The sequence below is a fragment of the Neolamprologus brichardi genome, chromosome 16 (genome assembly GCF_056152115.1).
Source record: "Neolamprologus brichardi isolate AB-2024 chromosome 16, ASM5615211v1, whole genome shotgun sequence".
NCBI classification, from domain to species: Eukaryota; Metazoa; Chordata; class Actinopteri; order Cichliformes; family Cichlidae; genus Neolamprologus; species Neolamprologus brichardi.
In genome coordinates this window covers 5,711,003-5,724,403 of record NC_142119.1, presented here as the reverse complement: position 1 = coordinate 5,724,403, position 13,401 = coordinate 5,711,003, and the positions used below count along the sequence as shown (strand labels likewise).

The window sequence follows — 13,401 nt, the reverse complement described above, 5'->3', positions numbered from 1 at the left end:
CTTTTTGCACACACAGAAATAAACCACGTCTGTACTCTGGATTCTGATTGGCTAGTTATTTGTTTTCAAACTAATGATATAATCTCCTGAGACTATGGATGAATTTTACTGCTAAGTTCGTCGTGTCTGAACCTGTAAGAGAAAAGAAAAAGCGAGGAAAGAGAGTGGAAGCACCGCAGAGGGGGGATTGTAATAATCTTGTTTTGGCAGCTGCCCTCGTCCCTGTCGTCACAGACCTCAACCTTGATGTGCAGGTCATGATTGGACAGGACCACTGTTTGTGCTTGGAACACATACACACGGCTGGCATATTGCCCAGGGAACAGTCCATTGACGTCAAAGAGAGCAGGCTCTTGCCTCATCCCAGTCCCTCTTCTCCAAACAAACTCAAAACACTCCTGCCACACTGACTCTCTTCCTTTCTCTCTCAATTTGTTCTCTTTCCCTCTGTCTAACCCTTCTTCTTTTACAGAGGAAATAGTGGCTGGGACGTGAACCATAAAGGGGACAGACACTAAATAACCCTGTTAAATCAGCTGGAAGAGGGAGAGGAGAGACGGGGTGGTGGAAACACTTGATACACTCAGACTCTGTGCGTTTATTTCTCTCCCCTAAGCACACCACTGTACCGCCATAGCTAATGGGGGTAATTAATGGCACACAACAAGCTCAGGTTGGAACCATTTCAAGATTCTTTCATTCGTTTCTTTCTTTCTGCTGCAGAAAAAAACCCAAAAGTTTTCAGGAAGACCCCTTTTTCCTGCTGACTTGACTGATAGATGCAAATAGGGAAGGGAAGGAAGACTGCAGATGAGTCAAGTGGTGGATATCCAAGGGTGAAAAGGGTAAATGAAATAACTCCTGCCAACAGGATATTTCTACATAATAGTTAGCACCACTTTTAAGAGTCAAATGGTAGGCGTTATATGCATCACTGGAAACATATTCGTCCCACGCTGCTAACTTTAGTCGCGTATTTTCCCACGTCAAACTGAAATATAGCAGATATTAAAACCAGCTCGCAGCAATCAATATTTCTTGGGGATAATGTTAAATTCCTCATTAAGTCTGATCTTTATGAGGCAAAAACAAAACAAAGAGTAACTATGGAGTCCGCTGGGGATACTTTTCCAATGACTTCCATGGTGCAATGATATTAGGCAACATTAAAAAGCAGGAAATGAATAGACACCTAAAATAGCACTGTCATTATCCTGCTTTGCGGTTAATGCAGGAGCTATAATTACAGTCACAAATATCAGGATAACAAGTCACACACACGGCAGTCAGACACGGACGGCAGGAGAACAACTGCACCATTCAGTAGCTCGAGGTTTTATTCATTAATCTACTTCTGTGCATGACTTTGGTAAAATAATACACAGCACCATAGCAACGCTCAGAGATCATCACACGCCAAAGCATTTTCTTGTTGTGGTCTAAAGTTTAAAGTCTAGCTCTTCAGGTGTTCAGGTGATATTTTGAGTAATGGACTCTGAAAAAGGGCAGATCGTTAAAGTTAAAGGTGCCATTAAAGCTTTTTAAAGCTACGCAGAATGGCTCCAGTTAACTAAACAACCACCATCCTTTTTCTGTCCTGCGTCTTTTAACAACTTCATCCAGTCACTGAACTCCTGCCTCTCCTGAAAACCTCATTGGACGCCCTTTATTTAATCCTGTGTGATAATCCCAGGTTATCCACTGCTATATGAAGAGGAAATCATCAGGTAAGGGATTGCTTGAAAGTCTATCCGAGGCCCGTCATGGACACCACACACACAAATACACAATTGTCATCCCTTCAAGCCACACAGGAGGAAATAGGCTGCGAGTAACCATGCCAACCCAGGGAAATAAAGCAAACTGTACAAAGACCTCAACGTTCCAGCAGCTTTAAATCCAGTATCTGTTTCCCATGAGGTAAGTCGGGAAACCAGTAAGCTACAATTAGACCCTAATAATAATAAAAATGAACTGACTTAATTGGAAGACTTATGTAGCAGAACTCAACGCAAAATTACACAGAACATTATAGCTCATTATAATTGCCGACAAATAACCTAATGGGATTTACAGAAATTGCTACAAGCTTTGGTGACTTTACACTTGTTCATTTTTATGCATATATGTTGTTCTGGGTGTACCGCAAACTTTGGCTGCTGATTGTTAGCGATTAGTGGGCAGCTCCTCACCTCATCCTCTATGCAGCTCAAACCATTTTAGTTCCAGTCTCTCTCAGCGCCTCCTAATATGCATGCTTTGTCTGTCTCTTCCTCTTACTAGTGTATAAATCTTTATGTGGGGAAAAACTCTTTGTGCAGATACATGTTCAAGCCTGATCCCCAACCTGAAATATTGAGGTGACATCCACAACAAGAAAGATTACAGGAGGATGTTTCTGGTAAGTATGACACTCACTGCTTGCTTTTTATGTGATAAAACTATTGATTTAGTAACAATGGGGGATTTTTTTTGTAAGTTTGCTCACTTACAAATAAACAAACTGTCTTGTATTTTGTGGCAGTTTCGGTTTAATGGAGAGAGACAGAATAAAAGTCACTCAGTGATCCTCTGCAACCCAGCCAGAATTCTAGATCCCACAGACTAGGGGTTAGGGATACAACCAGTCAATTAAAGATACGCCAGAGCTCATCTTGTTATGTATATAAAGTACACCTGTTTATTCCAACCTTTCCACCATCATGTCAAGACCAAAAAGTTGTCCAAAATTGTCGAATGGACAACAAAAGCATCAGTAAGAAGCTTGGTGAGGAGGTGAAACTGAAGAAAACTAAAATGACCAACAGTCTCCCTCAGTCTGGAGCTCCATGCAAGAGCTTGCAAGAGGATGATCATGAGAAAAGGTGGTGAATAAGCCCAAAACTATTAAGACCACAGTCATCAAGAACACCACCACTGGTAACGCACTTCAATGTAATGGACTGAAATCTTTCAGCAGCTACAAGGTCCCCCTGCTCGAGAAGGCACACAGGCTGGTCTTAGGTTTCTCTGTGAACATCTCAGTGACTCAGAAAAGGCCTGGGTGTCGGACGAAACCATGTTTAACTGGGAGGGAAATGCTGAGTATGACCCACAGAACTTTAAAACCTAAAGGATTTAAAGTTTCTGTGAAGAGGAGAGGACCAAAATCTCTCCTGAGGGGTGTGCAAACCTGGTGAGCAACTATAAGAAACATCTGTTTCTCTCCATTAAAATAAAGCTACCATTAAAATTAGAGACTGTTAATTTCTTTGCACGAGAGCAAACGTACAAATTCAGCAGGGAGTCAAATAACTTTCCCCTATTGTGCATGGATATATTTTTTTTGGGGGGGGGGGGGGGGGGGTGCTATGCCTTGAGAAGATGAATGCACGTCCATGATAAGCTGACAAAGCCTCAGATTTTCGATCACATTGATTACTTTTACAAATATTCGCCTGATTATTTGAACCTTTGGGCACATTTAATGCAGCCATGTGACACAATATATGAAATTATGAATTTCAGCCACATAAATTATGACTGTATCGTAGAGCAACTTCACACATAAGCTTGCACATACGCACACTCTTCAACAATGAAGCAGTGAGTCATATTTCCTGTGTGACCATATATGGAAGATGCTTCCTCTAGTGCACAGTTGCCAGGGTGACAGTGAGAAGCAGGGACACATGAACACAGAAAGAAAAAAAAACTAGCTAAAAGACTTGCTAATTGCAGGCTGAATCATCCAGCTCTTGGAGAAAAGAAAATAGGACTCACAAACCAAGTCAGTGTCATGTAGATAGACAAACACTCACACACACACAGTATATGGACAGACATACAGCTGCCTGCAATACTGCAGCTGTTCAGAGTTACTTTTGATACTGCGCACAGACATGTGTTGAAATACCTTGTTGATGATGTGCTGCTGCTGCTGCTGTTGGAACAGTTGTTTGTGCTTCTCCAGGAACTGCTGGTGCTGCTGCTGGACCACCAGGTGCTGCAGGGCCTGTGTCTGTCCGCACTGCTGCTGGGGCAGAGGCGCCGACTGCGTTCTCCCCAGGGGACGGTGGCTGCGCATGAGCTTGGAGACGGAGGGCGACGGCAGCGGTAGGCCACCCAGCCCAACTACAGAAAACACAGAGCGGTTGCAGGAAATGATCTCAAGCATTTTTTTCAAAAGCTGTGTCTTATTTCTGTAGCTCCACTCATCATTCACACGTATTTACGGTGATAATTATAGGTGATTTTATTTCATCTACTTAAAAGAGACTGGAGGCTTTACAACTGGCCCCTCTCATATGACGGATGGAAACCGTTACTCAGGAATACCGGCTGCACATTTTAGCTGCAATGCAGTGCAGGTCCTGCTTTTTTCTAGCTGTAGTAATAAATTAAAATAAGATAATGCCAGACAAGTTTGCCACATTTGTCTCCACTTATAAATTTCAGTAGCTTGGTTCAAGCAGGCCCCGCAATATAAACAGTATTGCAGTACTGTAAGTGACAGAGTTTCACTCCTCAGGCTGAATCACATCTGAGCAATCAAAAGGCCAAACAAGGATTGATTTTGGCAAAATGTATCCTTTGACAGCTATTTAGGTCTTTATTAGTGTTTTTAATTCATCTCCATTCATAAACAATGAGCAGCAGAAGGAAGAGGAAGTCTTGGCCCTCGTATATGCCAGCTTCATGGGAAGCTTTCCAAAAAAGATCGGCGTTCATCTTTAGAGGCCAGATTCAGCAGACAATAGCCAATAAGATCACAGATTGCAGCAGTACAGAATGAACTGTGAGGTCATTGTCCGAATCCTCGACAAATAATCGCAAACAAAAATCGTATTTATTTTATTCCTTAAAAATCGTTGACGTTTTTCCCTCCAGTGATGCTCTGATAAGCTGCCCAAATCATTAGAACCTTGAATTGTGTGTATGTAATCTTTCCGGTAATTATTTTGGCACACCTTGAAACCTTGCTAAAGCTTAGAGAAGAAACAGCAAAATATTTGGGCTTTAGATTCTTTCGGTGGACCACACAGTATCAATAATTCAGACCTCACCCACTGTTTGAAAGAGAGAAAAAGAAAAATCCTGCAAATGTTGCAGTGAAAACTGACCCACTGGACTGTGGCTTGGATCCAGCAGTACCATGTGTTGGAGGAGGGGGTTGTGACCCGCTGTGCCCCCTCCTGGGCCCTCCCTGTCCAGTGCTGAAGATGCCAAGTAGGGGGGCAGGTGGGAGGGCAGGAAAGGAGGGGTCAGTGGAATGCCCTGCTGCAATGCAGGCAATGCCAGATGACTCTCGCCATCTTGGTGTCCTGATACCACCTACAAAGAGATTGAGACACAGGCAGGGAGAGGGAGAAAGAGATGTTAAGGTGGGGAAAGAAGGAAAGAATGAAGGCAATGACAAGACTGACAAGTTCAAATCCAGTTACAGACTCTGTAATATCCATTGTATTTCTAAGGAAACTAACCAACGAACCTTCTCCACAGTGATGAGAATAATTACAGTACAACTAATGAACAATTCGCTATAACTAATGTTATATCTAAAAGTTTGATCCTGTGGTATTTTCTTTTAAATGGACTCACAGTGCTAGCAGGTCCTGTGGCTGGCAGGCCCAGGGTGATGTTGGGCAGAGAGGGAGAGGTGTAGAGAGAGAGCTGGCTAACTGACCCTTCCCGTGTTGCCAGCCTCTGGAGCAGCGAGGTCTGCAGACACATTCACATTGACATAAATACAGTGCAGATCCAAGAAAACAGTGCTGTGTACAGTGCAAGACTTTTCCATCTCTCTCACACATACAAATGCACACACAGCCACGGGCACACAGCCATGGATATTAGATTCATTTAAATCTATTTACCACAATATGTAACCACAGCTATGGCATGAATAATCCAAATATAACATTACCTAAAATCAAAACTTCCCCCTAAAATTAAAAATGACTTTATGAAGACTTAAATGATGACACTGATTAAACAGATGCGGGTCTCTCTGCAGGTGAAGAATGAAGCCAAAGCTTAACAGCCAAAAACTGCAGTTCCTCAAACTGCCACTTGAGGTTTAGAGAAGAACAGAATAGCAGAAATAAACATGTTTACATCCTGGCACCAACTCTTTTGGTCTTCCTAGTTACTTTCCCCATTATGTCAACTGTATGGAGCTTTTTATACCTCACCTAACACCACAGGGTCAGGCGGTGGTCCAGGCTCTTTTACACAGAGTTTGGTCATGAAAGGGTTACAGACCCAAAGAGACAGAAGCAACAAGGTTAACTTCAGAGTATACCTAACCTAGCGGGCTGAAGGCCACTGATGTATACCTGATGATTTTGGAGCTGAAGAGCCCATGCAAGACTTTTGAAAGTACCCCTCGTGTCTCTTTGGATGTAAAACATGTTTTTTATCCACTCGTGCGGCTCGTTATGAACTGTGAGATCACTTAAAAATTGCAGAATGAATAAAAATATGTCGATGGGATTCCAGGAATCACATTCGGAGACTCCAACTGTCTCAAGATGTGCAGAGTTCACCATTTTTGCACCTGAGAAAGTTTGTGATGTGGGTTATTTGTCCTTGAATTTTCTGTGTAGCCTGTATGACTCACACATTATGACTGTATTATCTAGGACTGATTCCTGGAGTACTATAAATAACACCGTTTTGTGTGATTACTCTATGAATTTAGCTCTCGGTCTCATTGCTGTTATTTATTGAAACAGCAGTGAGACCCTTTTCTAAGAAAGCTGGTTGTCTCTCTGGGCCTTGAACACTTGTGTCCTCTGACGCAGACTCTATCGCCCAGTTAAATGTTCTTAGAGTCATGTGGAAATAAAGGTGTGGCTGTTTGAAGCGACAGGTTTCTCTGAAGAGTGAAAATCTAGTATCATGTTCTTTTGTTACTTATCACTAATAAGCAGCTATCTGTGCATCTGTATAGTTTACTATTACAAACTGCTAACCACTTTTGGTAGCAGAGGTTGATGTCATGGTTAGGGATGGGTATCGTTTAGGTTTTATCCGATACCAGTACCAAACCGGTACTTTTAAAACGGTGCCGGTGCTTAAACGGTGCTCGAACCGGTGCTTAAAGAATGGAAAACACAAACTTTGTCCAAAAACCTCTCATGTTCAGCTGTTTTTTTGTAAAAAGATAACAATGTTAGCCTTTTCTGCAGCTATGGGGCATATATGGTATCACTCTTGGCTGGAAGCAGTGCTTAAACAATGGAAAAAACACAAACTTTGTCCAAAAACCTCTCATGTTTAGCTGTTTTCCACTTTTTCTTTGGTCATTTTAGGCTTTTTGGCCAGGGTGAAGGGAGTATCTGCCATCAAACAAGAAGACAGCTGCATGTAACTACAACGGTGTTTGCTAGTTCACCTTACATGCATTAATGTAATAACGTGGTTAGCCTACTCAACGTAAATTACACACGAACAACATTAAGCTACTCGCCCAGAGAAGAACGGCTGCTGCTGCCATCATCATCCGTCATTATTTCTGCTACACTGGCTGATGCCTCTATTAAAATAAATTAACACTGCAAATCCTGGTGTCCTGCTTCACAAACACACATGTGCATACGCTATAATTAGAGATGCCATGATGTTTACCTCTCCTGGACTGCTGCAGATTGTGATCCCATTCTCTGTGGGGATGTTACTGGAGCCATTGTTGGGGGAACTGGGACCTGAGCCTGGTGCACTGTTACATGCAGACTCTAGAGTACATACAATGAATAAAAAATGAATCAACTTTCTGCACTGAAATGCATCAAACTGGGTTACTATTTGTGATAGCACCTTAAAACAACAGTGACAGGAGTCCTTACCAGCAACGTCTAGGGGACGCTTCTTAGCAGTAGCAAGGGGTCCATCTTTCCTACGGAGCAGAGGGCTGCTGCGACGCTCCGTCACCTTCTGTTTTAGCCGGGAACGAAGCTTTAGGTTGGGCTCAGAGGCTGAAAAGACACAAATGTCCACACATTTCAATCCAGTTTAAACGATTTAGTGCCACGTCACTACAGCTGTCACCTCAAAGCATTTCATATTGTAACGTAAAGACGCTAAAATGTTACATCCTAAAGTAAATCAGACTTTCTTTGACTTAAACTCATGTCTGTTTGTAATGTCTATAACTGAAATAGCTGAGCTGCGACAGGGCTAGAGGCCTTTAATTTCCAACTAAAGCACCATTTCTAAAAATAAAATGTGTCACAGCTCAAGCTCGCCCCATAAATGACTTACAGTTTACACAGTTTCTCTAACCTGGCAGTCTGGCCCTCAGATTTGTGGGTCACACGAGTGCGAGCTCGTTTGTTGGCGTGTAGCGGTGCTAATGAGCTTGTCCCTATAGACCACACTGTATGCACTGGCTGACATATTTGGGAGCTGAGGTTTGCCATCATGATGTGACAGCGGGAAGCGGTGCAACACCAGGGGAAGCAGCCAAATGGTAGTTTCCTTGACCCCACGCTTAATGATGCTGCCTTCCACGCTCTGCTAATGAACACTGCTTGTTGCCAGACACTTCCAATTTAATACAAATACGAAAAATGAAAAGGAAACCGCCAGTGTTTTCAATTAGGTTACTACGCAAATGCTGTGTGTGGCTCTGTCTGTAAACCGATGCTCCTGTTCTGGAATGGTGGTGTGGGAAGGCGCTACATGAGGTGCAGAGGCTTGTCACAGGCAGGCGTACGGTATATCCGGGATTCCTGTCATGTCACGATCAGCGCCTGACAGTGCTGCTTTGGTGTCTCTGTCGTAGGCAGTTTACCAAACACAGGCAGTTTTATTCTCTCGTCCACTGGCTTCCTTCCGTTCACTTAGGTAAAGCAGGACGGTTGACCACCAGTTGACCCTATGCTCGTCCCCTGACCTAGTATCAAACCGACCATGCCTCATTCATTAGCCTCAGAGAAGGAGGCGGGCTTTTTGATACAGCCAAGTGGAAGCGATTGATTCTTTGTGTAATGTGGAGATTTATTCTGCAGCAGAAGAATTATTCTGGGTCATTACAAACCCTCTGGCCCCTAGAATGCTAATCAAAGTAGGATAATGCACCAAGTTTTAATGTACTTCAAAGAGATGCTAGCTTTCATTATACCTCCTGGTCAGCGGGGATGAGATAAACTATCATGAATCTATAATGTCTAAGTACTTTTTCAAATGCACTCTCAATTTTAAGAGGAACAGTGCTGCAGAACTTATGAAAGTCAATTATTTAAAAAAAGACCTCCTTCTTAGTGAAGGGCACTCTTCCAAAGTCTTTGTTAAGACTCTCCCAGGGAGAGTGAGGATAAAATGCTATGCATTAGTTTAACAGGAGGAGACCCTGGGAGAGTGAAGCCTGTGAGAAAAGGAGCGCAGTGCATTAAAGTTTTATTTTAAACTATGACATGCTGAACTGTAACAGCCTGACCATTCTCTCAGTGCTGTCATGATAATGATAGCTGAAAAACGATAATACCTGCACGTCAGACTTTCTCTGCTTTAATAATCTCTGGTTTAATCAACAAAACAGAACAAAAGTTGGCCTTTGTGTAGTTCTCAGCCATTAAAAAAGGCAATCAATATCAGTGTTATCTTTGTATGAATGCCAGCATTCACTGATGAAGTTTGTAGCTGTCATAAAAGAAAGCATTCAACATAACTGGTTTGCCTGAATGACTCTGTCTGGTTTAAACATGATTCAATTATTCGTTTAAATACTGGGAAGAGTAAGATAACCGTGTGCTGAGAATCTATGAGAAACTGAGCTGATCTACCTCCATCAAAAGTAGTTTAATGCACAAAGTGCCTCTCAGAGTTTCAGGTCTACCTGTGGACTGAGTCACATGCCCCTGCTTGTTTATGTGTACTGATACATTAGTAAAAGCTATGAAAAAGCTAAATAGTCATCAGATGCTAGCTGATGTTTCTGAGCCACTCTGTTGCTCTCAAACTGGAGCTTTTACCTCCCTGCAAGCATGCTCAAACATGATTGGTCAGTAGGATTTGAACTATAGTCAGACTAAAAATAGGTTTCTGCAATCAAAAAAATCACTCTGGTCTGCAGATTGTGTACATGAGCAGCCAGGCGATGGAAACTGAGAAGAAAGAACCACAAAGGTAGTTACAGCAGACACAAGAGAGATGCATTCAAGGTTGGTTTTTTTGTGTGTGAGAGTTATTACGATATGGAGTGCTAAAGGGAGCGGCTAGTGTGCGACCGCTACCGAAGGACAAGCTGGAGATTAGAAGGACGTTAAAGAGACGAGGAAGGAGGGTGAAGCAGGGTGTATGTCTTTGCTGGGCACCATTCACAATGGGAGTGTTCACCTCAGGACACAGTGACTTTGAAGGGTGTTAATGCCGACTGGGCAGAAGCACACCAGTGTGCACACGTGCGAACACACTCGCTGCAGAGGGCCCAGACTGTTTTTTTTTCTGCTGATGATAGCGTTTTATTGCAGCCTTTTGTGCCTCCTTCACCTCCATCCATGCCCTTCTTTCTTTGGCTTAGTCTAAGAGCCCATTTCTCTGGAATTATTTCCTCTCCTGCTCCTTACTGTTGACTCTTCATGGACACACTGCTTGTTGGAGCTCTACTTGTTACAGTACTGCCTCGATTTTGTTTTTCTTTTTTTCAGATTTAGATCATCTCCCACCAGAGCAGGACATTAGGATAGGTTAGCATAACTGTGTGGCCTTGTAGGTGTGATAACAGATGGGACCAGAAGGACTTCTATAACCTATATAACACATACTTTAAAAACCAACAGTCCGAGCATGATAAATGTGATATGGCATAACATATTTGAATTTAAGGCACATTTTATATCTTCTATCACCCCCTCAAAACATCCAGATGAAATTCTAGAAACGTCCTACCTGGATGCTTGACCATGCATCAAGACTCCCTGACGTCACGTGGCTATATGAATCGTGCTGATGGTTTTCTGTTCACGGAACAGGACAAAAACTCTGATCCCTTACACTTCAAGTTATCCGTTAAATCTCAGATTAAACATCTGCATATGTGGTATTTAATATTTTAATAGGGAGGTGACGGGGAAACCGGTTCTCAGATCTAAAACATATTGATCAGATGCTCATTTGTTTTGACAGAGAGGAGTCCCGGACTAAAGGAGTCAAGCCAGGGGAAGCCGTGCTGCTGTGCCAAGGAAAGGGAGTGAGGGAGGTTTATGGAAATCAATACAGCAGTTTGCTGAAACTCATCAACTGAGCTTCCGAGAAACATCATATGTGGATCTACATTAGATAAATGGATTAGATGGACACAGACACAAAGACATATAGACAAGCCTTTGTCTCATTTGCATGTGTTCTACAAAACATAAAAAGAAAATAAAGTCAATCGACTTTGATTAAGCAGTTCACTAAAGCCATTTTATGGCACGAAAAGACAGCATTGTGATTAAAAACCATAATTCAAGAAAAGACTTCTTGCGGGCACATTAAATAAATATGAACATAAGACACCAAAGAGCTCGCCAACAGTTTCCCTTTGATTATAAACACTGAGGTTTTCTCAGGGGAGACACAACTGTTAAAACCAGCGACAGCCGAGCCGTATATGAGAAGCGAGAATGAAAGAATGGAGTCATTTTTACAATTCGGCTATTTTACCGCCATTTGTAACATACCAGAGCGACCCATAAGAGCATAGCGCAACCAATTCACATTCCAGCAACATCACAAACAGTCAGTCTTTTGCTTGATTTACCTTTTGTTTAGTTTAATATGTAGAAGTGCTAAGTGTTCATCCTGGGGTTAGATAGGAACAATAAAGAACGCACTCAAAGCTAGGATGTGACCTTCCTGACCACAGTCACCAGAGACATGCAGCTCATAAAGGAGTGTCAAAATGTAAAGCTGAGCAGGATAAAAGAAGGAAAAAGGAAAGTTCTGAATTGCATGCGGATATCCTGCATGCTTCGGCATTAGTGCAAAGTGTGTTATGGGAATGTCAGTGTGTGATCTCGTATGAAAGAGACAGGGAGGAATGGGGTCAGCATGACAAGTCTGCCTCTGTCGTGAAGGCCTTGCAGACTTCCTGCCGTAGCATTCAAAGTGGCCTTCTGTGTTCTAAGAGTCATCACCACAAAGCCCTCCATACTTGGACAATGAGCCCCTTTTGGAATATACTGTGTGCCTGAACTTGCTAGTCAAAAAATAATTTTTAATGCACATTCAGTGAACATAATAGGGCAAAAACGTCATGTGTGACAGCTCCAGCGTCAGCAGAGTGCACGACTGCGGCGACTGCTTTCACTCACTTCCTCCGAACACAGTTCACATATTCACTTCAGCCAGTCCCGCTCACTTCTGACACAACAGTTCCTCAGTAGCCGTATCTGTATGTCTATACGCAATCGAGCAATCTCTCGCTCTGGTTATATCGCGCAAGCAGAAATACCTTAAAATCCAAAACGCTTATCTTACAGAGGTCTTTGCACGCGCGCTCTGATATATAATTAACTCCTCATTAAGCTTTGTGTCACTGCTCAGTGGGAAGAATTTTTAAGTTGTGGATATTTCTCAGGGGAAAATTCCTGAATTACATTAAGTGTCCCTGAAAGTTGAAACTCGCAGTGTGAGCTTGTGTGGCAGGAAAAATCATTGCTGCCTCCAATGCGCAGCAGGTGGGCAAGAGTGCAGAGTACACAGAGTTCGGCCTCCAGCTGTGAAAGCAGCCAGTGATACGGCCAAAGCAGCTGCTGACGCTAAGTGAATAATCACAGCTTGGCTGTGCTTAATATGGACAGATGGACAGAATGGCAGTACGTTTGTTTTACATTTCCTTCAGTGCTGTTTTGTTGACCGGAGCGATCCATGGTGTCTGTTAAGACGTGTGACCGAATGACTGAGTTAAAATCTTAAAGAATGCAAACAGCCTACAGAGTTTTTCAAAGGAGAAGCTGACCAAAATGTTTCCACTCACATTTACTGTAAGACCTTGAAACCAAGACAAATGTTTTTTCAGAACCATTTCAGGTCTCTTATCTTTGAGTTTGTGCTGGTTGCCTGACAACCTGCCCATTGTTGTCATTTCTACTTTGGCTTTTCATAAAAAAAACAAACCCAAAACAGCAAAATCTAGTGCATAGGTGTCAAACTCTGGCCCACAGCCTAATTACATTTGGCCCACAAAGCCATACCAAATTACTATTAGAGCTGGCCTACTGGTATTATACAGCTAATATATATATTGTTTAGTATTAAGCTTTGCTTGTTCCATATTCAGTTTTTCAGCAAAACTTGTTTGAGTCCATAAGAAAAGATTCATCCTTATATCTGGAGGAAGATTTTTTTTCCAATAAATATTAATGTTTTCCCGCGACTTTGTTCCAGTTTTGAATTTTGGCCCACTGTGTATTTGAGTTTGACACCCCTGAT

General features: G+C 42.5%; 1 protein-coding gene across 3 annotated transcripts in view; it reads right to left on the bottom strand.

Moving 5' to 3' along the window:
• The window catches only part of hdac4 (histone deacetylase 4), a 117,435-nt gene that overhangs the window by 29,496 nt on the left and 74,538 nt on the right, over nt 1-13,401 (bottom strand). For all 3 annotated transcript variants that reach the window (XM_087830234.1, XM_006793686.3, XM_006793687.3), the window contains 5 exons: nt 7,830-7,958; nt 7,612-7,718; nt 5,581-5,700; nt 5,103-5,313; nt 3,896-4,113 (listed from right to left, as the gene is read on the bottom strand). In XM_087830234.1, coding sequence (XP_087686360.1) covers nt 3,896-4,113; nt 5,103-5,313; nt 5,581-5,700; nt 7,612-7,718; nt 7,830-7,958 — 785 coding nt within the window. The remainder of the gene's footprint in view (nt 1-3,895; nt 4,114-5,102; nt 5,314-5,580; nt 5,701-7,611; nt 7,719-7,829; nt 7,959-13,401) is intronic.